The sequence below is a fragment of the Amblyomma maculatum genome, chromosome 3 (genome assembly GCF_055883805.1).
Source record: "Amblyomma maculatum isolate TAMU_Amacu chromosome 3, ASM5588380v1, whole genome shotgun sequence".
In the NCBI taxonomy this organism is placed as follows: domain Eukaryota; kingdom Metazoa; phylum Arthropoda; class Arachnida; order Ixodida; family Ixodidae; genus Amblyomma; species Amblyomma maculatum.
Window position 1 is genome coordinate 121,700,968 of NC_139346.1, and position 22,657 is coordinate 121,723,624.

At 44.8% G+C, this 22,657-nt stretch overlaps 1 protein-coding gene and 8 non-coding genes across 9 annotated transcripts; all 9 read left to right on the forward strand.

The window, feature by feature from the left end:
* Window positions 1–238: 238 nt before the first annotated feature.
* LOC146195848 (uncharacterized) lies at window positions 239–1,925 on the forward strand. Its single transcript, XM_084596294.1, has one exon. It carries the CDS (start codon window positions 381–383, stop codon window positions 1,719–1,721), a length of 1,341 nt encoding a protein of 446 aa, XP_084452420.1. The 5' UTR covers window positions 239–380; the 3' UTR covers window positions 1,722–1,925.
* Window positions 1,926–7,629: 5,704 nt separating this feature from the next.
* On the forward strand, window positions 7,630–7,755 carry LOC146195849 (U5 spliceosomal RNA). Its single transcript, XR_014706256.1, has one exon. It is a non-coding gene; the product is annotated as a U5 spliceosomal RNA (small nuclear RNA).
* Window positions 7,756–11,389: 3,634 nt separating this feature from the next.
* On the forward strand, window positions 11,390–11,515 carry LOC146195850 (U5 spliceosomal RNA). Its single transcript, XR_014706283.1, has one exon. It is a non-coding gene; the product is annotated as a U5 spliceosomal RNA (small nuclear RNA).
* A 1,590-nt stretch (window positions 11,516–13,105) lies between these two features.
* Window positions 13,106–13,231, forward strand: LOC146195851 (U5 spliceosomal RNA). The gene has a single exon (XR_014706278.1). It is a non-coding gene; the product is annotated as a U5 spliceosomal RNA (small nuclear RNA).
* Window positions 13,232–14,827: 1,596 nt separating this feature from the next.
* LOC146195852 (U5 spliceosomal RNA) lies at window positions 14,828–14,953 on the forward strand. Its single transcript, XR_014706284.1, has one exon. It is a non-coding gene; the product is annotated as a U5 spliceosomal RNA (small nuclear RNA).
* Window positions 14,954–16,550: 1,597 nt separating this feature from the next.
* Window positions 16,551–16,676, forward strand: LOC146195853 (U5 spliceosomal RNA). The gene has a single exon (XR_014706261.1). It is a non-coding gene; the product is annotated as a U5 spliceosomal RNA (small nuclear RNA).
* A 1,597-nt stretch (window positions 16,677–18,273) lies between these two features.
* LOC146195854 (U5 spliceosomal RNA) lies at window positions 18,274–18,399 on the forward strand. The gene has a single exon (XR_014706285.1). It is a non-coding gene; the product is annotated as a U5 spliceosomal RNA (small nuclear RNA).
* A 1,590-nt stretch (window positions 18,400–19,989) lies between these two features.
* LOC146195855 (U5 spliceosomal RNA) lies at window positions 19,990–20,115 on the forward strand. The gene has a single exon (XR_014706279.1). It is a non-coding gene; the product is annotated as a U5 spliceosomal RNA (small nuclear RNA).
* Window positions 20,116–21,712: 1,597 nt separating this feature from the next.
* Window positions 21,713–21,838, forward strand: LOC146195856 (U5 spliceosomal RNA). Its single transcript, XR_014706275.1, has one exon. It is a non-coding gene; the product is annotated as a U5 spliceosomal RNA (small nuclear RNA).
* Window positions 21,839–22,657: the final 819 nt, after the last annotated feature.

The following is a 22,657-nucleotide window of genomic DNA, read 5'->3' on the forward strand; positions in this document are numbered from 1 at the left end:
CAAGAATACGTTGAGCCTAAGATCCGAATTCATACAATAATTTCATTATTTTTACTAAAAGAACAACTCTAATGGCGTTATATAGTACTTATACTTGGCTAGAAACCCAGTTTGCACTGTAACTATGCAATAATTTTGTCATAGTTTGCGCCGTTAACGAGCACACATAGACATAACTGCTGCAATGGGGTGACGAGCGAAACGGTTTTGGAGTATCGCTCAGGTCTCTCCTCAAATCCACGTACTAATCTTTCGCCTTTTACTAATTTAGGGTTAGTATAGTGCGTCGAACCGGACGGTGGTGAGAGGCATTTGCGGGTGAGAAGTGGTAATTAAGGCCCCGGCGCCGCGCGCAGCGTGGTTGCTTGGGCATCGCAAGGATGAACCGCCAATCGCCGTTACAGCGCCCGTCAAAGGCGCAGTGTTTCTTTTTCAGTGCGCCGGAGCATACACCAGTGGATGCTATCATCGACGCAATCGAAGAAATCGTCGGAGCCGGTGGGCTGATCTACCTGCAGCACCACGGAGGCACGAGGTTCTTGGCTGCCGTCCGCTCAGCGGCCCAGGCGGCCAAGATGGCGGCAAGCGGATCAATCAAGCTTGCGAACAAGGTTGTTCCTCTGGAACAGATGGGTTCACCTGTGGTCTACGTGACCGTGTATCGCCTGCCACCGTGCATCAGCGATGAGGCCCTTGTGGCAGCCCTTGCTCCCTACGGGAAGTGTCACGGCGTCTCGGACGTCGTATTCAAGGACCGCTCGGACATCTCCAACGGCACCAGACTTGTCAAGTTAGAAATGGTGAAGCCGGCACCCAACTTCATCGTTGTGGCTGGCTACCGCGTTATGATAGAGTATAAAGGAATGAAAAGAGTGTGTTCCAGGTGCGGTGTCGAAGGACACTTCAAAGTCGCATGCAAGACGGCGAGGTGCGCGCGGTGCGCAGTTTACGGCCACGCAACTAGTGAGTGCAAAGAGCCATGCAGACGCTGTCAGGGAAGTCACGCTACAGTTGACTGTGCCCAGCCGCGCTCATACGCTGCTGCCGCCACTCTGCCCCCCCAGCAACCCCCCACACCCGCTGTAAGTGAAGGAATTCGGAATCCCGAAGAAGGTTCCCTACAGCGAGATGCAGTACAAGATGACTCTGAGAAGACACAGGTCACGTCGGTCACCACTCAAAACACAGATGCTTCCTCAGTCGAAGGGAACGCGCCGACCACGGGTGAGACTACGTCTACTGACAACAACGCTTCCGAGCTGTCAGACTCAAGCTCTCAGCAAGACCAGGAAGAAGAAAGACGCCTTCATACAGAAAGACAGAACATCCCCAAAGACCCACGCCTTGTTAACCCTATAAGTCAAGTATCAGACCTCCTGGAAGCAGCGCGAAAGTCGGGCAGCATTGAATATGGCGCTACCAGCAGCCATAGTTTATACAGCGGCCACGCCCCTTTCAGCAGCCATCTTGGCCTCCCCGACGACACGCACGGTCCCAGTAACATAACAGAGCCACGCCTCGAGCCCAGACCAGAAGAAAACACCAACAGGAGAAATACAAGCACAGGGAGAAGTCGACCGCAAGCGGAAGACTCTAAAAGACAACTGTCCTCCTCAGACAGCAGCATGGCGGCAAGAAAAGATATTGCCCCGCTTAAGAAGTCAAAAAAGACACCGGACGAAAGCGCCATGGACTTCACTTCAGATGCGGAATCGCCTTAGAGCCAGTCATCTTGCACCGTTGTCCGCTCTTTTTTCTTTTTTTTTCTCTTCCCCTCCTTCTTTCCCCCCCCTCTCTCCTTTCAACAGAACTGGAATGCCTCGTCCACGCCTACCCAGCCTCGCTATCAACGGCGCAGTCATCTTCCGGCAGCCGCCCGCACGTGTCGCCACGCCAACCGTCTGCATCTCGGACACTGCCCGCTTTGCCGCATCTGCCGTCTCCAGTTACTCCTGTATTATTCTGTGCACTTTTTTCAGCGCGTGTGCGTCGCATTGTACCCCGCCTGTACGCCGTTGGGCCGCAGAAAGTTTTTTGTTCAAGTCGGTAAGCCAGCGTTTCAATGCCCTTCATACAAATAGAAATGGCATACTTACACATAGTAACACTCAATGCACAAGGATTTAGAAATAGAAACAAGCAAAGAGAAATAGTCCATTTTGCAAGAGAAAACAAAGTAGATCTCCTGTTCCTGCAGGAATGTAACCTGCGGAACTCAAAAGAAGTCAAAAGATTCTGTGAAGAGTTCTCCGTTAAAGCTTATTTTTCCTATAGCCCTTCACGGAGTCGTGGTGTGGGCGTAGTGGTTTTTTGCAGACCATTACTGCATGGCAGTTTTCGTTTGTTTGACACGGAAGGCCGAGTGATTGCCTTTGATTTTTTCTGGGGTGAAAAAAAATTTCGTGCACTAAACATTTATGCTCCAGCGACGCGGCCGAATTTGAAACGTTTCTTCACCGAGCTGGCCCCTTTCATTTTAGAAAACCATCCGTTTTTGGTACTAGGCGATTTCAACTGCGTTCTGGATGCCAGGCGCGACATACGAGGCCCTGGACAGGATGGGTCCATAGCACATGCGGCCGAATTAGCACGATTCGTCCGCGAATATCAATTGACTGACGCCTGGGTGCACATGAAAGGCGACACTTTTGGTGGCACATGGCGACAAAGGCGAACACAGACGAGGCTAGACCGCGTGTATCTTCCACCTGAACTAGTCCCCCGTCTTGTACAATGCAATGTCCTAGCATTCTCCCCTGACGCTGGCCACATCTCGGACCACCAGCCGTTTTCCATTATCCTGCATTTAGAAGGGAAGCCCGGGGATCGTGGAGACCTTTGGAGGCTAGACGTAGCTTCTCTACGTGATCCCGCGGCTTTAGCTGAAATCAAGGCAGCAGTAGAGGATTCGCTTACTCCGCGGAAGCAAGACATTGACAAATGGGACGATTTGAAACAAAGCTGGAGGTCCGCATGCATAAGGGCAAGCAGAAAGAGAAAGAAAGCTGAGACGGAGCAGATCTGCGAAAGTTTGCGACGCATTCGCATAGTGCGAACGGGAGGTTCGAAGTCTCAACTTTTCCAGGAATACCTCGAACGCCAGCGCGACCGATATAGCCGCCTTTTGTGCAGAACCTCACAGACGTCAGCAAAGGCATGGGCAACAAATCGACCAGTCTCCGATCCAGAGGTGCTGCGTTTGGCACGCACGTCAAGTTCCGCTCGCAGTAGTTCGTCGTTTATAGAAAAAGTATTTGTTGAAGATGGGAGCGAGAGCGGACTGCGTCGAGACATCGAAAGGATGTTCTATAACTGGTTCAGTGATGCTTTTATGTCAGAATGCACGAAAACTGCCGAAACACTCAAGAATGAAATCACTAATTTTTGTTGTAGTCTTCCACAATTGGATGATGCAGAAGGAAAAAGTTTAACCGCCTCCACCGACAAGCAAGAACTGTTTCTCGTCCTGAAAACTATGAACAGCGGAGCAGCTCCCGGGACGGATGGTCTACCCGTCGAATTTTACCGAGCCTGCTGGTCAGAAGTCAGCGACGCTTTAGTAGCCCTACTAAATGCAGTGCTGGAATGCAAAGGGATGCCTAGATCATTTTCAAGAGGACGTGTAACCCTCCTGCCTAAACCCGGCGCAGATCTTGCAAAACCAGCATCGTGGAGACCAATAACTCTTTTGAATGCAGACTATAAAATATTTGCAGCCCTACTCGTCCAGCGTCTTAAAGGACTATTAAGTAAAATAGTTAGTCCTCTCCAGACCTGTTCCATTCCTGGAAGGAGCATATTTTCATCTCTCAACCTTACTCGAGACATAATACAATACACGAAAGCGCGGGCAGCACCAGGTTTTCTGGTTGCTATAGATCAGGCGAAAGCTTTTGACCGCCTCGAACATCAATACCTTTTCGAAGTGCTGCGTTGTTATAATTTTCCCAAAGAGTTCATCCAAGTTCTTGAACTGTTGTATTCAAATATGACTGGGGAATTGTTGTTGAACGGGATCGTAACACCAACATTTAATGTCACAAGAGGGGTCCGGCAAGGATGCCCTCTATCCCCTGTACTGTTCGTGTTGGCAATTGACCCATTGTTAAGGCGTTGGCAAAACAATACAACAATAAGGGGCCTCCCAATGCCAGGTTCAAGCCGCGTTAAAGTCTCTGCTTACGCAGATGATGTTACCCTTTTCCTAGAAGATGTGGACAGCCTTGCCGGCGTCTTTACAACTTACAATGTTTACTCCACTTTGTCGGGTGCCAGAGTGAACATCGATAAGTGCGAAGCACTAAATTTAGGAAATAACAACATCGCATTACCAGGTGGAATCAGACAAGTGGATCACATGCGTATATTGGGCGCTATTTTTTGCGCAAGTGGAGTTTCCCCGCACATGTGGAAAGATATTGTGAGCGGGATACGACGACAGACTGAAGCTGTGTCGGCAGGATCCTTGTCTTTGGAAGAAAGAGCTTATCTAATTAAGAACGTAATGTGTAGCAAGCTCTGGTTTGCAGCACGTGTGGCCCTACCACCGTCATCAACGGTACGCACAGTAAACACTCTCATCTTCTCTTGGTTCTGGCTCGGGAAATCGCAGTACGTAACACAAACATCCCTCCGTCTTCCGAAGGCAAAGGGAGGCTGGAGCCTACCTTGCGTCGTCACTTTCAGCAGAATTCTCTGTACAAAGTGCACTTGTGATCTTCTAGAAGATGAATCTTTTCAAGGAAGGGTATTATTATTGTATTGGTTAGGCCATTACAAGCGCACTCTAGTGCCTCGAGGCCTAGGCAACTTAGCACCAACAGCTGTTGTACCAGCGCCCCAGTATGCTGCTGCAGCACGTATGTATGCACAACTTGAAGCGCTTCCGAATGTGTTGTGGCGCTCAGCACCAGTATCCAGGCTGTGTGAAACCATGTGTATGTCGGCCCCGCCTTCGAAGTCTTTGCCAGGTCCGACACACAATTGGAAACCTGTATCTTCGCGTGACTTGCCATCATCTGTCAGAGATGTCTACTGGCAGTACTCGTGGGGCATCTTGCCAACCAGGGACAGACTGAATAGATGGGGCATGGTGCCAAATAACAAATGCATAAACTGTGCTCAAGTAGAGACTAATAATCATCCTATAAAAGAATGTGTAGTCGCGTCTACTATGTGGAAGTTTGTTGGGAAGGTTTTCGGTGTGTTTCCTACACATGCCCCCAGACAGCGGAATAAATTTGAATATTTGGTGTACTATACAGTGATGTATGTACTGTGGCACTTCCGTAATGTTTCCGAGAGGTCGAGAAGACAAAACAGAGCAATGTTTCCCAGGTTGCGCAAATTGCGTACAATCATTCATGCTCATTTAGAGGAACGGCTGTTTGTTTTGGGGGAACAAGAGTTCCTCCGTCAATGGTCAACACGATATTTTCTTGTATCCAAAAACAGAGTGTTTTTAACTGTTTGAGGGTCTTTGATGTAACATAGCGGCAAGCTCAGACCCACACCAGCAGCTGTGTAACCTATAAGGTTAGGCCTCTTTTGTTGTCTGTCGTAACTTTTCGGTGTGTGCAAAGTGATGATTTGCTCATTTGGTTGTCATTTGTGAACAATATTCATGCTTACAGCCAATTTTGATTTGGAGGGTGTTGTCCTCCTGTTGTCATCCAGCATCCTGTCATGTTTTCACATATTTGTATTGATCCCATGTTACGGTGTTGATGGGTCTGCTTTGTACTGCTGTACTTGACATGTCACCTTCGGGTGTAATAAAACATTTTCTTTCGCCTTTTACTTTTTGGAGGGTGTTGTCCTCCTGTTGTCATCCAGCATCCTGTCATGTTTTCACATATTTGTATTGATCCAATGTTACGGTGTTGATGGGTCTGCTTTGTACTGCTGTACTTGACATGTCACCTTCGGGTGTAATAAAACATTTTCTTTCGCCTTTTACTAAAGATTACCGTGGGGAGGGACACTTCAATGAGCCTATAGGCCAATTTTTGTGGGGCCTTGCCCGTTTGGGCGGGGCCTAAGCACTGAATCGGAAACAAGACTATATTGCCTTTGTTGAATGTTCTTGTCAACGGGGTCAGCTGCAGTTACAGTACCAATTCACTGCACGTACGACTACATTATACACTGTAGCACTGTTCAGGGGCGCCAACGCGGATCGGGGTAGAGAGGGTTACTCCTGATGCCGCTCGGCCGCTTCCTAATTGTGATACCTCGATACGAATTCGGGCGAAATCCGGAATTGCGCGTGAGATTGTTCCGTCCATTTTTCAAGTGTTCGAAATTTCCCTCTTCACATGTTCGTTTGTGTCAAAAGTTTGTACTTAAATACTACAATTCAGTTACTTTCCACCAAAATTAAATTTTGCAAAAAGCGGTGAAGTCGGTCAGCTTCGTACTGCGGCCTGGCGCGTACGTGGTTCATTTTGAATGGTGCCACATGATTATCGTAAACCCCTGCTTAGTAGCAAAAAAGGAAAACGTATTATAACTCGTGCTGCTTGAAGTGTACATTAGGAATCCGAATAGACTCGCATGAAGTAAACATACATTCTCTTGGCTAGCTCTTCTCGCCGGCATCAAAGCTACATAACGCCCATACTCCTCAAATCTGACAGAAGCTCAGGTGGCTGCACGGTTCGACATTTTTAACGGATGTCAGGAGGGTGCGATATTAAAACGGGAGCATACAGAAAATTCAGGATTTTGGGCGAGAGTGGCTTTCCAGCCGGATAAATCCAGCGCCCTGATCACGTTCACAAAGTTGGTCTGGGTCGCTGAAACTCTAAAACGTTTTTGTCAATCTTCATCGCGCCTACAACAATTGTGACTGGAACCATATTGCTGCTTAAATTGTATGCATCAATGATAACGAACTCTTTCATAGCTGTTTAGCTAACATTGTATAATTAGGAGAACCTTACTTTTATAACGTCGTGATTCATTGTATGATCAGGAGATACTTGTTCTGTGCTATATGTTTAACTGCATTACTTGTATTTTTTTACATAATTTGACCACTCCCCTCCTTAATGCCTCTGGCATTTAGAGTAAGGAAGTATAGAATTGAGAGCTAAGAGTTCCGGGAACAAAAAAAAAAATGGGGGGGGGGGGGGGTAGGGGGGGGCGTATATTTTCTTCAAGAAATATGGCCTTTATATCGATCAATCAGTCTGTTTTCTCTCAAACAGAAAATGTAAGGCTAAGCTAATTTCAGATTAGAAACATATTCGTTTGTAGAATGTGTGCACACTAATTGTTGTGTTCACATGCAACGTGAAAGACGTTAGCGCCGCTATGTGTTGTATGTTAAACGACACTAGATGGCGATGGCTGCGCCAAAAAGCACGAGAAGCAAAAGCAATGTGCCTAGACCACGAAGTTTTCCCGTTTACAAGAATACGTTGAGCCTAAGATCCGAAACCATACAATAATTTCATTATTTTTACTAAAAGAACAACTCTAATGGCGTTATATAGTACTTATACTTGGCTAGAAACCCTGTTTGCACTGTAACTATGCAATAATTTTGTCATAGTTTGCGCCGTTAACGAGCACACATAGACATAACTGCTGCAATGGGGTGACGAGCGAAACGGTTTTGGAGTATCGCTCAGGTCTCTCCTCAAATCCACGAACTAATCTTTCGCCTTTTACTAAAGATTACCGTGGGGAGGGACACTTCAATGAGCCTATAGGCCAATTTTTGTGGGGCCTTGCCCGTTTGGGCGGGGCCTAAGCACTGAATCGAAAACAAGACTATATTGCCTTTGTTGAACGTTCTTGTCAACGGGGTCAGCTGCAGTTGCAGTACCAATTCAATGCACGTACGACTACATTATACACTGTAGCACTGCTCAGGGGCACCAACGCGGATCGGGGTAGAGAGGGTTACTCCTGATGCCGCTCGGCCACTTACTAATTGTGGCACCTCGATACGAATTCGGGCGAAATCCGGAATTGCGCGTGATATTGTTCCGTCCATTTTTCAAGTGTTCGAAATTTCCCTCTTCACTTGTTCGTTTGTGTCAAAAGTTTGTGCCTAAATACTACAATTCAGTTACTTTCCACCAAAATTAAATTTCGCAAACAGTGGTGAAGTCGGTCAGCTTCGTACTGCGGCCTGGCGCGTACGTGGTTCATTTTGAATGATGCCACATCATCATCACAAACCCCTGCTTAGTAGCAAAAAAGGAAAACGTATTATAACTCGTGCTGCTTGAAGTGTACATTAGGAATCCGAATAGACTCGCCGGAAGTAAACATACATTCTCTTGGCTAGCTCTTCTCGCCGGCATCGAAGCTACAAAACGCCCACACTCCTCAAATCTGACAGAAGCTCAGGCGGCTGCACGGTTCGACATTTTTCACGGATTTCAAGGAGGGTGCGATATTAAAACGGGAGCGTACAGAAAAGGCAGGATTTTGGGCGACAGTGGCTTTCCAGCCGGATAAATCCAGCGCCCTGATCACGTTCACAAAGTTGGTCTGGGTCGCTGAAACACTAAAACGTTTTTTTCAATCTTCATCGCGCCTACAACTTGTGACTGGAACCATATTGCTGCTTAAATTGTATGCATCAATGATAACGAACTCTTTCATAGCTGTTTAGCTAACATTGTATAATTAGGAGAAACTTACTTTTATAACGTCGTGATTCATTGTATGATCAGGAGATACTTGTTCTGTGCTATATGTTTAACTGCATTACTTGTTTTTTATTACATAATTTGACCACTCCCCTCCTTAATGCCTCTGGCATTTAGAGTAAGGAAGTATAGAATTGAGAGCTAAGAGTTCCGGGAACAAAAAAAAAAAAAATGGGGGGGTAGGGGGGCGTATATTTTCTTCAAGAAATATGGCCTTTATATCGATCAATCAGTCTGTTTTCTCTCAAACAGAAAATGTGAGGCTAAGCTAATGTCAAAATGTTTCAGATTAGAAACATATTCGTTTGTAGAATGTGTGCACACTAATTGTTGTGTTCACATGCAACGTGAAAGACGTTAGCGCCGCTATGTGTTGTATGTTAGCGACACTAGATGGCGATGGCCGCGCCAAAAAGCACAAGAAGCAAAAGCAATGTGCCTAGACCACGAAGTTTTCCCGTTTACAAGAATACGTTGAGCCTAAGATCCGAATTCATACAATAATTTCATTATTTTTACTAAAAGAACAACTCTAATGGCGTTATATAGTACTTATACTTGGCTAGAAACCCAGTTTGCACTGTAACTATGCAATAATTTTGTCATAGTTTGCGCCGTTAACGAGCACACATAGACATAACTGCTGCAATGGGGTTACGAGCGAAACGGTTTTGGAGTATCGCTCAGGTCTCTCCTCAAATCCACGTTTTTAACTGTTTGAGGGTCTTTGATGTAACATAGCGGCAAGCTCAGACCCACACCAGCAGCTGTGTAACCTATGAGGTTAGGCCTCTTTTGTTGTCTGTCGTAACTTTTGGGTGTGTGCAAAGTGATGATTTGCTCATTTGGTTGTCATTTGTGAACAATATTCATGCTTACAGCCAATTTTGATTTGGAGGGTGTTGTCCTCCTGTTGTCATCCAGCATCCTGTCATGTTTTCACATATTTGTATTGATCCCATGTTACGGTGTTGATGGGTCTGCTTTGTACTACTGTACTTGACATGTCACCTTCGGGTGTAATAAAACATTTTCTTTCGCCTTTTACTAAAGATTACCGTGGGGAGGGACACTTCAATGAGCCTATAGGCCAATTTTTGTGGGGCCTTGCCCGTTTGGGCGGGGCCTAAGCACTGAATCGAAAACAAGACTATATTGCCTTTGTTGAACGTTCTTGTCAACGGGGTCAGCTGCAGTTGCAGTACCAATTCACTGCACGTACGACTACATTATACACTGTAGCACTGCTCAGGGGCACCAACGCGGATCGGGGTAGAGAGGGTTACTCCTGATGCCGCTCGGCCACTTACTAATTGTGGCACCTCGATACGAATTCGGGCGAAATCCGGAATTGCGCGTGTTATTGTTCCGTCCATTTTTCAAGTGTTCGAAATTTCCCTCTTCACATGTTCGTTTGTGTCAAAAGTTTGTGCCTAAATACTACAATTCAGTTACTTTCCACCAAAATTAAATTTCGCAAACAGTGGTGAAGTCGGTCAGCTTCGTACTGCGGCCTGGCGCGTACGTGGTTCATTTTGAATGATGCCACATCATCATCACAAACCCCTGCTTAGTAGCAAAAAAGGAAAACGTATTATAACTCGTGCTGCTTGAAGTGTACATTAGGAATCCGAATAGACTCGCCGGAAGTAAACATACATTCTCTTGGCTAGCTCTTCTTGCCGGCATTGAAGCTACAAAACGCCCACACTCCTCAAATCTGACAGAAGCTCAGGCGGCTGCACGGTTCGACATTTTTCACGGATTTCAAGGAGGGTGCGATATTAAAACGGGAGCGTACAGAAAAGGCAGGATTTTGGGCGACAGTGGCTTTCCAGCCGGATAAATCCAGCGCCCTGATCACGTTCACAAAGTTGGTCTGGGTCGCTGAAACACTAAAACGTTTTTTTCAATCTTCATCGCGCCTACAACTTGTGACTGGAACCATATTGCTGCTTAAATTGCATGCATCAATGATAACGAACTCTTTCATAGCTGTTTAGCTAACATTGTATAATTAGGAGAAACTTACTTTTATAACGTCGTGATTCATTGTATGATCAGGAGATACTTGTTCTGTGCTATATGTTTAACTGCATTACTTGTTTTTTATTACATAATTTGACCACTCCCCTCCTTAATGCCTCTGGCATTTAGAGTAAGGAAGTATAGAATTGAGAGCTAAGAGTTCCGGGAACAAAAAAAAAAATGGGGGGGGGGGTAGGGGGGCGTATATTTTCTTCAAGAAATATGGCCTTTATATCGATCAATCAGTCTGTTTTCTCTCAAACAGAAAATGTGAGGCTAAGCTAATGTCAAAATGTTTCAGATTAGAAACATATTCGTTTGTAGAATGTGTGCACACTAATTGTTGTGTTCACATGCAACGTGAAAGACGTTAGCGCCGCTATGTGTTGTATGTTAGCGACACTAGATGGCGATGGCCGCGCCAAAAAGCACAAGAAGCAAAAGCAATGTGCCTAGACCACGAAGTTTTCCCGTTTACAAGAATACGTTGAGCCTAAGATCCGAATTCGTACAATAATTTCATTATTTTTACTAAAAGAACAACTCTAATGGCGTTATATAGTACTTATACTTGGCTAGAAACCCAGTTTGCACTGTAACTATGCAATAATTTTGTCATAGTTTGCGCCGTTAACGAGCACACATAGACATAACTGCTGCAATGGGGTGACGAGCGAAACGGTCTTGGAGTGTCGCTCAGGTCTCTCCTCAAATCCACGTACTAATCTTTCGCCTTTTACTAAAGATTACCGTGGGGTGGGACACTTCAATGAGCCTATAGGCCAATTTTTATGGGGCCTTGCCCGTTTGGGCGGGGCCTAAGCACTGAATCGAAGACAAGACTATGTTGCCTTTGTTGAACGTTCTTGTCAACGGGGTCAGCTGCAGTTGCAGTACCAATTCACTGCACGTACGACTACATTATACACTGTAGCACTGCTCAGGGGCACCAACGCGGATCGGGGTAGAGAGGGTTGCTCCTGATGCCGCTCGGCCACTTACTAATTGTGGCACCTCGATACGAATTCGGGCGAAATCCGGAATTGCGCGTGATATTGTTCCGTCCATTTTTCAAGTGTTCGAAATTTCCCTCTTCACATGTTCGTTTGTGTCAAAAGTTTGTGCCTAAATACTACAATTCAGTTACTTTCCACCAAAATTAAATTTCGCAAACAGTGGTGAAGTCGGTCAGCTTCGTACTGCGGCCTGGCGCGTACGTGGTTCATTTTGAATGATGCCACATCATCATCACAAACCCCTGCTTAGTAGCAAAAAAGGAAAACGTATTATAAGTCGTGCTGCTTGAAGTGTACATTAGGAATCCGAATAGACTCGCCGGAAGTAAACATACATTCTCTTGGCTAGCTCTTCTCGCCGGCATTGAAGCTACAAAACGCCCACACTCCTCAAATCTGACAGAAGCTCAGGCGGCTGCACGGTTCGACATTTTTCACGGATTTCAAGGAGGGTGCGATATTAAAACGGGAGCGTACAGAAAAGGCAGGATTTTGGGCGACAGTGGCTTTCCAGCCGGATAAATCCAGCGCCCTGATCACGTTCACAAAGTTGGTCTGGGTCGCTGAAACACTAAAACGTTTTTTTCAATCTTCATCGCGCCTACAACTTGTGACTGGAACCATATTGCTGCTTAAATTGTATGCATCAATGATAACGAACCCTTTCATAGCTGTTTAGCTAACATTGTATAATTAGGAGAAACTTACTTTTATAACGTCGTGATTCATTGTATGATCAGGAGATACTTGTTCTGTGCTATATGTTTAACTGCATTACCTGTTTTTTATTACATAATTTGACCACTCCCCTCCTTAATGCCTCTGGCATTTAGAGTAAGGAAGTATAGAATTGAGAGCTAAGAGTTCCGGGAACAAAAAAAAAAATGGGGGGGTAGGGGGGCGTATATTTTCTTCAAGAAATATGGCCTTTATATCGATCAATCAGTCTGTTTTCTCTCAAACAGAAAATGTGAGGCTAAGCTAATGTCAAAATGTTTCAGATTAGAAACATATTCGTTTGTAGAATGTGTGCACACTAATTGTTGTGTTCACATGCAACGTGAAAGACGTTAGCGCCGCTATGTGTTGTATGTTAGCGACACTAGATGGCGATGGCCGCGCCAAAAAGCACAAGAAGCAAAAGCAATGTGCCTAGACCACGAAGTTTTCCCGTTTACAAGAATACGTTGAGCCTAAGATCCGAATTCATACAATAATTTCATTATTTTTACTAAAAGAACAACTCTAATGGCGTTATATAGTACTTATACTTGGCTAGAAACCCAGTTTGCACTGTAACTATGCAATAATTTTGTCATAGTTTGCGCCGTTAACGAGCACACATAGACATAACTGCTGCAATGGGGTGACGAGCGAAACGGTTTTGGAGTATCGCTCAGGTCTCTCCTCAAATCCACGTACTAATCTTTCGCCTTTTACTAAAGGTTACCGTGGGGAGGGACACTTTAATGAGCCTATAGGCCAATTTTTATGGGGCCTTGCCCGTTTGGGCGGGGCCTAAGCACTGAATCGAAAACAAGACTATATTGCCTTTGTTGAATGTTCTTGTCAACGGGGTCAGCTGCAGTTACAGTACCAATTCACTGCACGTACGACTACATTATACACTGTAGCACTGCTCAGGGGCGCCAACGCGGATCGGGGTAGAGAGGGTTACTCCTGATGCCGCTCGGCCGCTTCCTAATTGTGATACCTCGATACGAATTCGGGCGAAATCCGGAATTGCGCGTGAGATTGTTCCGTCCATTCTTCAAGTGTTCGAAATTTCCCTCTTCACATGTTCGTTTGTGTCAAAAGTTTGTGCCTAAATACTACAATTCAGTTACTTTCCACCAAAATTAAATTTCGCAAACAGTGGTGAAGTCGGTCAGCTTCGTACTGCGGCCTGGCGCGTACGTGGTTCATTTTGAATGATGCCACATCATCATCACAAACCCCTGCTTAGTAGCAAAAAAGGAAAACGTATTATAACTCGTGCTGCTTGAAGTGTACATTAGGAATCCGAATAGACTCGCCGGAAGTAAACATACATTCTCTTGGCTAGCTCTTCTCGCCGGCATTGAAGCTACAAAACGCCCACACTCCTCAAATCTGACAGAAGCTCGGGCGGCTGCACGGTTCGACATTTTTCACGGATTTCAAGGAGGGTGCGATATTAAAACGGGAGCGTACAGAAAAGGCAGGATTTTGGGCGACAGTGGCTTTCCAGCCGGATAAATCCAGCGCCCTGATCACGTTCACAAAGTTGGTCTGGGTCGCTGAAACACTAAAACGTTTTTTTCAATCTTCATCGCGCCTACAACTTGTGACTGGAACCATATTGCTGCTTAAATTGCATGCATCAATGATAACGAACTCTTTCATAGCTGTTTAGCTAACATTGTATAATTAGGAGAAACTTACTTTTATAACGTCGTGATTCACTGTATGATCAGGAGATACTTGTTCTGTGCTATATGTTTAACTGCATTACTTGTTTTTTATTACATAATTTGACCACTCCCCTCCTTAATGCCTCTGGCATTTAGAGTAAGGAAGTATAGAATTGAGAGCTAAGAGTTCCGGGAACAAAAAAAAAAATGGGGGGGGGGTAGGGGGGGGGCGTATATTTTCTTCAAGAAATATGGCCTTTATATCGATCAATCAGTCTGTTTTCTCTCAAACAGAAAATGTGAGGCTAAGCTAATGTCAAAATGTTTCAGATTAGAAACATATTCGTTTGTAGAATGTGTGCACACTAATTGTTGTGTTCACATGCAACGTGAAAGACGTTAGCGCCGCTATGTGTTGTATGTTAGCGACACTAGATGGCGATGGCCGCGCCAAAAAGCACAAGAAGCAAAAGCAATGTGCCTAGACCACGAAGTTTTCCCGTTTACAAGAATACGTTGAGCCTAAGATCCGAATTCGTACAATAATTTCATTATTTTTACTAAAAGAACAACTCTAATGGCGTTATATAGTACTTATACTTGGCTAGAAACCCAGTTTGCACTGTAACTATGCAATAATTTTGTCATAGTTTGCGCCGTTAACGAGCACACATAGACATAACTGCTGCAATGGGGTGACGAGCGAAACGGTCTTGGAGTATCGCTCAGGTCTCTCCTCAAATCCACGTACTAATCTTTCGCCTTTTACTAAAGATTACCGTGGGGTGGGACACTTCAATGAGCCTATAGGCCAATTTTTATGGGGCCTTGCCCGTTTGGGCGGGGCCTAAGCACTGAATCGAAGACAAGACTATGTTGCCTTTGTTGAACGTTCTTGTCAACGGGGTCAGCTGCAGTTGCAGTACCAATTCACTGCACGTACGACTACATTATACACTGTAGCACTGCTCAGGGGCACCAACGCGGATCGGGGTAGAGAGGGTTACTCCTGATGCCGCTCGGCCACTTACTAATTGTGGCACCTCGATACGAATTCGGGCGAAATCCGGAATTGCGCGTGATATTGTTCCGTCCATTCTTCAAGTGTTCGAAATTTCCCTCTTCACATGTTCGTTTGTGTCAAAAGTTTGTGCCTAAATACTACAATTCAGTTACTTTCCACCAAAATTAAATTTCGCAAACAGTGGTGAAGTCGGTCAGCTTCGTACTGCGGCCTGGCGCGTACGTGGTTCATTTTGAATGATGCCACATCATCATCACAAACCCCTGCTTAGTAGCAAAAAAGGAAAACGTATTATAACTCGTGCTGCTTGAAGTGTACATTAGGAATCCGAATAGACTCGCCGGAAGTAAACATACATTCTCTTGGCTAGCTCTTCTCGCCGGCATTGAAGCTACAAAACGCCCACACTCCTCAAATCTGACAGAAGCTCGGGCGGCTGCACGGTTCGACATTTTTCACGGATTTCAAGGAGGGTGCGATATTAAAACGGGAGCGTACAGAAAAGGCAGGATTTTGGGCGACAGTGGCTTTCCAGCCGGATAAATCCAGCGCCCTGATCACGTTCACAAAGTTGGTCTGGGTCGCTGAAACACTAAAACGTTTTTTTCAATCTTCATCGCGCCTACAACTTGTGACTGGAACCATATTGCTGCTTAAATTGCATGCATCAATGATAACGAACTCTTTCATAGCTGTTTAGCTAACATTGTATAATTAGGAGAAACTTACTTTTATAACGTCGTGATTCATTGTATGATCAGGAGATACTTGTTCTGTGCTATATGTTTAACTGCATTACTTGTTTTTTATTACATAATTTGACCACTCCCCTCCTTAATGCCTCTGGCATTTAGAGTAAGGAAGTATAGAATTGAGAGCTAAGAGTTCCGGGAACAAAAAAAAAATGGGGGGGGGGGTAGGGGGGGGGGCGTATATTTTCTTCAAGAAATATGGCCTTTATATCGATCAATCAGTCTGTTTTCTCTCAAACAGAAAATGTGAGGCTAAGCTAATGTCAAAATGTTTCAGATTAGAAACATATTCGTTTGTAGAATGTGTGCACACTAATTGTTGTGTTCACATGCAACGTGAAAGACGTTAGCGCCGCTATGTGTTGTATGTTAGCGACACTAGATGGCGATGGCCGCGCCAAAAAGCACAAGAAGCAAAAGCAATGTGCCTAGACCACGAAGTTTTCCCGTTTACAAGAATACGTTGAGCCTAAGATCCGAATTCGTACAATAATTTCATTATTTTTACTAAAAGAACAACTCTAATGGCGTTATATAGTACTTATACTTGGCTAGAAACCCAGTTTGCACTGTAACTATGCAATAATTTTGTCATAGTTTGCGCCGTTAACGAGCACACATAGACATAACTGCTGCAATGGGGTGACGAGCGAAACGGTCTTGGAGTATCGCTCAGGTCTCTCCTCAAATCCACGTACTAATCTTTCGCCTTTTACTAAAGATTACCGTGGGGAGGGACACTTCAATGAGCCTATAGGCCAATTTTTGTGGGGCCTTGCCCGTTTGGGCGGGGCCTAAGCACTGAATCGAAAACAAGACTATATTGCCTTTGTTGAACGTTCTTGTCAACGGGGTCAGCTGCAGTTGCAGTACCAATTCACTGCACGTACGACTACATTATACACTGTAGCACTGCTCAGGGGCACCAACGCGGATCGGGGTAGAGAGGGTTACTCCTGATGCCGCTCGGCCACTTACTAATTGTGGCACCTCGATACGAATTCGGGCGAAATCCGGAATTGCGCGTGTTATTGTTCCGTCCATTTTTCAAGTGTTCGAAATTTCCCTCTTCACATGTTCGTTTGTGTCAAAAGTTTGTGCCTAAATACTACAATTCAGTTACTTTCCACCAAAATTAAATTTCGCAAACAGTGGTGAAGTCGGTCAGCTTCGTACTGCGGCCTGGCGCGTACGTGGTTCATTTTGAATGATGCCACATCATCATCACAAACCCCTGCTTAGTAGCAAAAAAGGAAAACGTATTATAACTCGTGCTGCTTGAAGTGTACATTAGGAATCCGAATAGACTCGCCGGAAGTAAACATACATTCTCTTGGCTAGCTCTTCTTGCCGGCATTGAAGCTACAAAACGCCCACACTCCTCAAATCTGACAGAAGCTCAGGCGGCTGCACGGTTCGACATTTTTCACGGATTTCAAGGAGGGTGCGATATTAAAACGGGAGCGTACAGAAAAGGCAGGATTTTGGGCGACAGTGGCTTTCCAGCCGGATAAATCCAGCGCCCTGATCACGTTCACAAAGTTGGTCTGGGTCGCTGAAACACTAAAACGTTTTTTTCAATCTTCATCGCGCCTACAACTTGTGACTGGAACCATATTGCTGCTTAAATTGCATGCATCAATGATAACGAACTCTTTCATAGCTGTTTAGCTAACATTGTATAATTAGGAGAAACTTACTTTTATAACGTCGTGATTCATTGTATGATCAGGAGATACTTGTTCTGTGCTATATGTTTAACTGCATTACTTGTTTTTTATTACATAATTTGACCACTCCCCTCCTTAATGCCTCTGGCATTTAGAGTAAGGAAGTATAGAATTGAGAGCTAAGAGTTCCGGGAACAAAAAAAAAAATGGGGGGGGGGGGGGTAGGGGGGCGTATATTTTCTTCAAGAAATATGGCCTTTATATCGATCAATCAGTCTGTTTTCTCTCAAACAGAAAATGTGAGGCTAAGCTAATGTCAAAATGTTTCAGATTAGAAACATATTCGTTTGTAGAATGTGTGCACACTAATTGTTGTGTTCACATGCAACGTGAAAGACGTTAGCGCCGCTATGTGTTGTATGTTAGCGACACTAGATGGCGATGGCCGCGCCAAAAAGCACAAGAAGCAAAAGCAATGTGCCTAGACCACGAAGTTTTCCCGTTTACAAGAATACGTTGAGCCTAAGATCCGAATTCGTACAATAATTTCATTATTTTTACTAAAAGAACAACTCTAATGGCGTTATATAGTACTTATACTTGGCTAGAAACCCAGTTTGCACTGTAACTATGCAATAATTTTGTCATAGTTTGCGCCGTTAACGAGCACACATAGACATAACTGCTGCAATGGGGTGACGAGCGAAACGGTCTTGGAGTGTCGCTCAGGTCTCTCCTCAAATCCACGTACTAATCTTTCGCCTTTTACTAAAGATTACCGTGGGGTGGGACACTTCAATGAGCCTATAGGCCAATTTTTATGGGGCCTTGCCCGTTTGGGCGGGGCCTAAGCACTGAATCGAAGACAAGACTATGTTGCCTTTGTTGAACGTTCTTGTCAACAGGGTCAGCTGCAGTTGCAGTACCAATTCACTGCACGTACGACTACATTATACACTGTAGCACTGCTCAGGGGCACCAACGCGGATCGGGGTAGAGAGGGTTGCTCCTGATGCCGCTCGGCCACTTACTAATTGTGGCACCTCGATACGAATTCGGGCGAAATCCGGAATTGCGCGTGATATTGTTCCGTCCATTTTTCAAGTGTTCGAAATTTCCCTCTTCACATGTTCGTTTGTGTCAAAAGTTTGTGCCTAAATACTACAATTCAGTTACTTTCCACCAAAATTAAATTTCGCAAACAGTGGTGAAGTCGGTCAGCTTCGTACTGCGGCCTGGCGCGTACGTGGTTCATTTTGAATGATGCCACATCATCATCACAAACCCCTGCTTAGTAGCAAAAAAGGAAAACGTATTATAAGTCGTGCTGCTTGAAGTGTACATTAGGAATCCGAATAGACTCGCCGGAAGTAAACATACATTCTCTTGGCTAGCTCTTCTCGCCGGCATTGAAGCTACAAAACGCCCACACTCCTCAAATCTGACAGAAGCTCAGGCGGCTGCACGGTTCGACATTTTTCACGGATTTCAAGGAGGGTGCGATATTAAAACGGGAGCGTACAGAAAAGGCAGGATTTTGGGCGACAGTGGCTTTCCAGCCGGATAAATCCAGCGCCCTGATCACGTTCACAAAGTTGGTCTGGGTCGCTGAAACACTAAAACGTTTTTTTCAATCTTCATCGCGCCTACAACTTGTGACTGGAACCATATTGCTGCTTAAATTGTATGCATCAATGATAACGAACTCTTTCATAGCTGTTTAGCTAACATTGTATAATTAGGAGAAACTTACTTTTATAACGTCGTGATTCATTGTATGATCAGGAGATACTTGTTCTGTGCTATATGTTTAACTGCATTACCTGTTTTTTATTACATAATTTGACCACTCCCCTCCTTAATGCCTCTGGCATTTAGAGTAAGGAAGTATAGAATTGAGAGCTAAGAGTTCCGGGAACAAAAAAAAAAATGGGGGGGTAGGGGGGCGTATATTTTCTTCAAGAAATATGGCCTTTATATCGATCAATCAGTCTGTTTTCTCTCAAACAGAAAATGTGAGGCTAAGCTAATGTCAAAATGTTTCAGATTAGAAACATATTCGTTTGTAGAATGTGTGCACACTAATTGTTGTGTTCACATGCAACGTGAAAGACGTTAGCGCCGCTATGTGTTGTATGTTAGCGACACTAGATGGCGATGGCCGCGCCAAAAAGCACAAGAAGCAAAAGCAATGTGCCTAGACCACGAAGTTTTCCCGTTTACAAGAATACGTTGAGCCTAAGATCCGAATTCATACAATAATTTCATTATTTTTACTAAAAGAACAACTCTAATGGCGTTATATAGTACTTATACTTGGCTAGAAACCCAGTTTGCACTGTAACTATGCAATAATTTTGTCATAGTTTGCGCCGTTAACGAGCACACATAGACATAACTGCTGCAATGGGGTGACGAGCGAAACGGTTTTGGAGTATCGCTCAGGTCTCTCCTCAAATCCACGTACTAATCTTTCGCCTTTTACTAAAGGTTACCGTGGGGAGGGACACTTTAATGAGCCTATAGGCCAATTTTTATGGGGCCTTGCCCGTTTGGGCGGGGCCTAAGCACTGAATCGAAAACAAGACTATATTGCCTTTGTTGAATGTTCTTGTCAACGGGGTCAGCTGCAGTTACAGTACCAATTCACTGCACGTACGACTACATTATACACTGTAGCACTGCTCAGGGGCGCCAACGCGGATCGGGGTAGAGAGGGTTACTCCTGATGCCGCTCGGCCGCTTCCTAATTGTGATACCTCGATACGAATTCGGGCGAAATCCGGAATTGCGCGTGAGATTGTTCCGTCCATTCTTCAAGTGTTCGAAATTTCCCTCTTCACATGTTCGTTTGTGTCAAAAGTTTGTGCCTAAATACTACAATTCAGTTACTTTCCACCAAAATTAAATTTCGCAAACAGTGGTGAAGTCGGTCAGCTTCGTACTGCGGCCTGGCGCGTACGTGGTTCATTTTGAATGATGCCACATCATCATCACAAACCCCTGCTTAGTAGCAAAAAAGGAAAACGTATTATAACTCGTGCTGCTTGAAGTGTACATTAGGAATCCGAATAGACTCGCCGGAAGTAAACATACATTCTCTTGGCTAGCTCTTCTCGCCGGCATTGAAGCTACAAAACGCCCACACTCCTCAAATCTGACAGAAGCTCGGGCGGCTGCACGGTTCGACATTTTTCACGGATTTCAAGGAGGGTGCGATATTAAAACGGGAGCGTACAGAAAAGGCAGGATTTTGGGCGACAGTGGCTTTCCAGCCGGATAAATCCAGCGCCCTGATCACGTTCACAAAGTTGGTCTGGGTCGCTGAAACACTAAAACGTTTTTTTCAATCTTCATCGCGCCTACAACTTGTGACTGGAACCATATTGCTGCTTAAATTGCATGCATCAATGATAACGAACTCTTTCATAGCTGTTTAGCTAACATTGTATAATTAGGAGAAACTTACTTTTATAACGTCGTGATTCACTGTATGATCAGGAGATACTTGTTCTGTGCTATATGTTTAACTGCATTACTTGTTTTTTATTACATAATTTGACCACTCCCCTCCTTAATGCCTCTGGCATTTAGAGTAAGGAAGTATAGAATTGAGAGCTAAGAGTTCCGGGAACAAAAAAAAAAATGGGGGGGGGGGTAGGGGGGGGGCGTATATTTTCTTCAAGAAATATGGCCTTTATATCGATCAATCAGTCTGTTTTCTCTCAAACAGAAAATGTGAGGCTAAGCTAATGTCAAAATGTTTCAGATTAGAAACATATTCGTTTGTAGAATGTGTGCACACTAATTGTTGTGTTCACATGCAACGTGAAAGACGTTAGCGCCGCTATGTGTTGTATGTTAGCGACACTAGATGGCGATGGCCGCGCCAAAAAGCACAAGAAGCAAAAGCAATGTGCCTAGACCACGAAGTTTTCCCGTTTACAAGAATACGTTGAGCCTAAGATCCGAATTCGTACAATAATTTCATTATTTTTACTAAAAGAACAACTCTAATGGCGTTATATAGTACTTATACTTGGCTAGAAACCCAGTTTGCACTGTAACTATGCAATAATTTTGTCATAGTTTGCGCCGTTAACGAGCACACATAGACATAACTGCTGCAATGGGGTGACGAGCGAAACGGTCTTGGAGTATCGCTCAGGTCTCTCCTCAAATCCACGTACTAATCTTTCGCCTTTTACTAAAGATTACCGTGGGGAGGGACACTTCAATGAGCCTATAGGCCAATTTTTATGGGACCTTGCCCGTTTGGGCGGGGCCTAAGCACTGAATCGAAGACAAGACTATGTTGCCTTTGTTGAACGTTCTTGTCAACGGGGTCAGCTGCAGTTGCAGTACCAATTCACTGCACGTACGACTACATTATACACTGTAGCACTGCTCAGGGGCACCAACGCGGATCGGGGTAGAGAGGGTTACTCCTGATGCCGCTCGGCCACTTACTAATTGTGGCACCTCGATACGAATTCGGGCGAAATCCGGAATTGCGCGTGATATTGTTCCGTCCATTCTTCAAGTGTTCGAAATTTCCCTCTTCACATGTTCGTTTGTGTCAAAAGTTTGTGCCTAAATACTACAATTCAGTTACTTTCCACCAAAATTAAATTTCGCAAACAGTGGTGAAGTCGGTCAGCTTCGTACTGCGGCCTGGCGCGTACGTGGTTCATTTTGAATGATGCCACATCATCATCACAAACCCCTGCTTAGTAGCAAAAAAGGAAAACGTATTATAACTCGTGCTGCTTGAAGTGTACATTAGGAATCCGAATAGACTCGCCGGAAGTAAACATACATTCTCTTGGCTAGCTCTTCTCGCCGGCATTGAAGCTACAAAACGCCCACACTCCTCAAATCTGACAGAAGCTCGGGCGGCTGCACGGTTCGACATTTTTCACGGATTTCAAGGAGGGTGCGATATTAAAACGGGAGCGTACAGAAAAGGCAGGATTTTGGGCGACAGTGGCTTTCCAGCCGGATAAATCCAGCGCCCTGATCACGTTCACAAAGTTGGTCTGGGTCGCTGAAACACTAAAACGTTTTTTTCAATCTTCATCGCGCCTACAACTTGTGACTGGAAC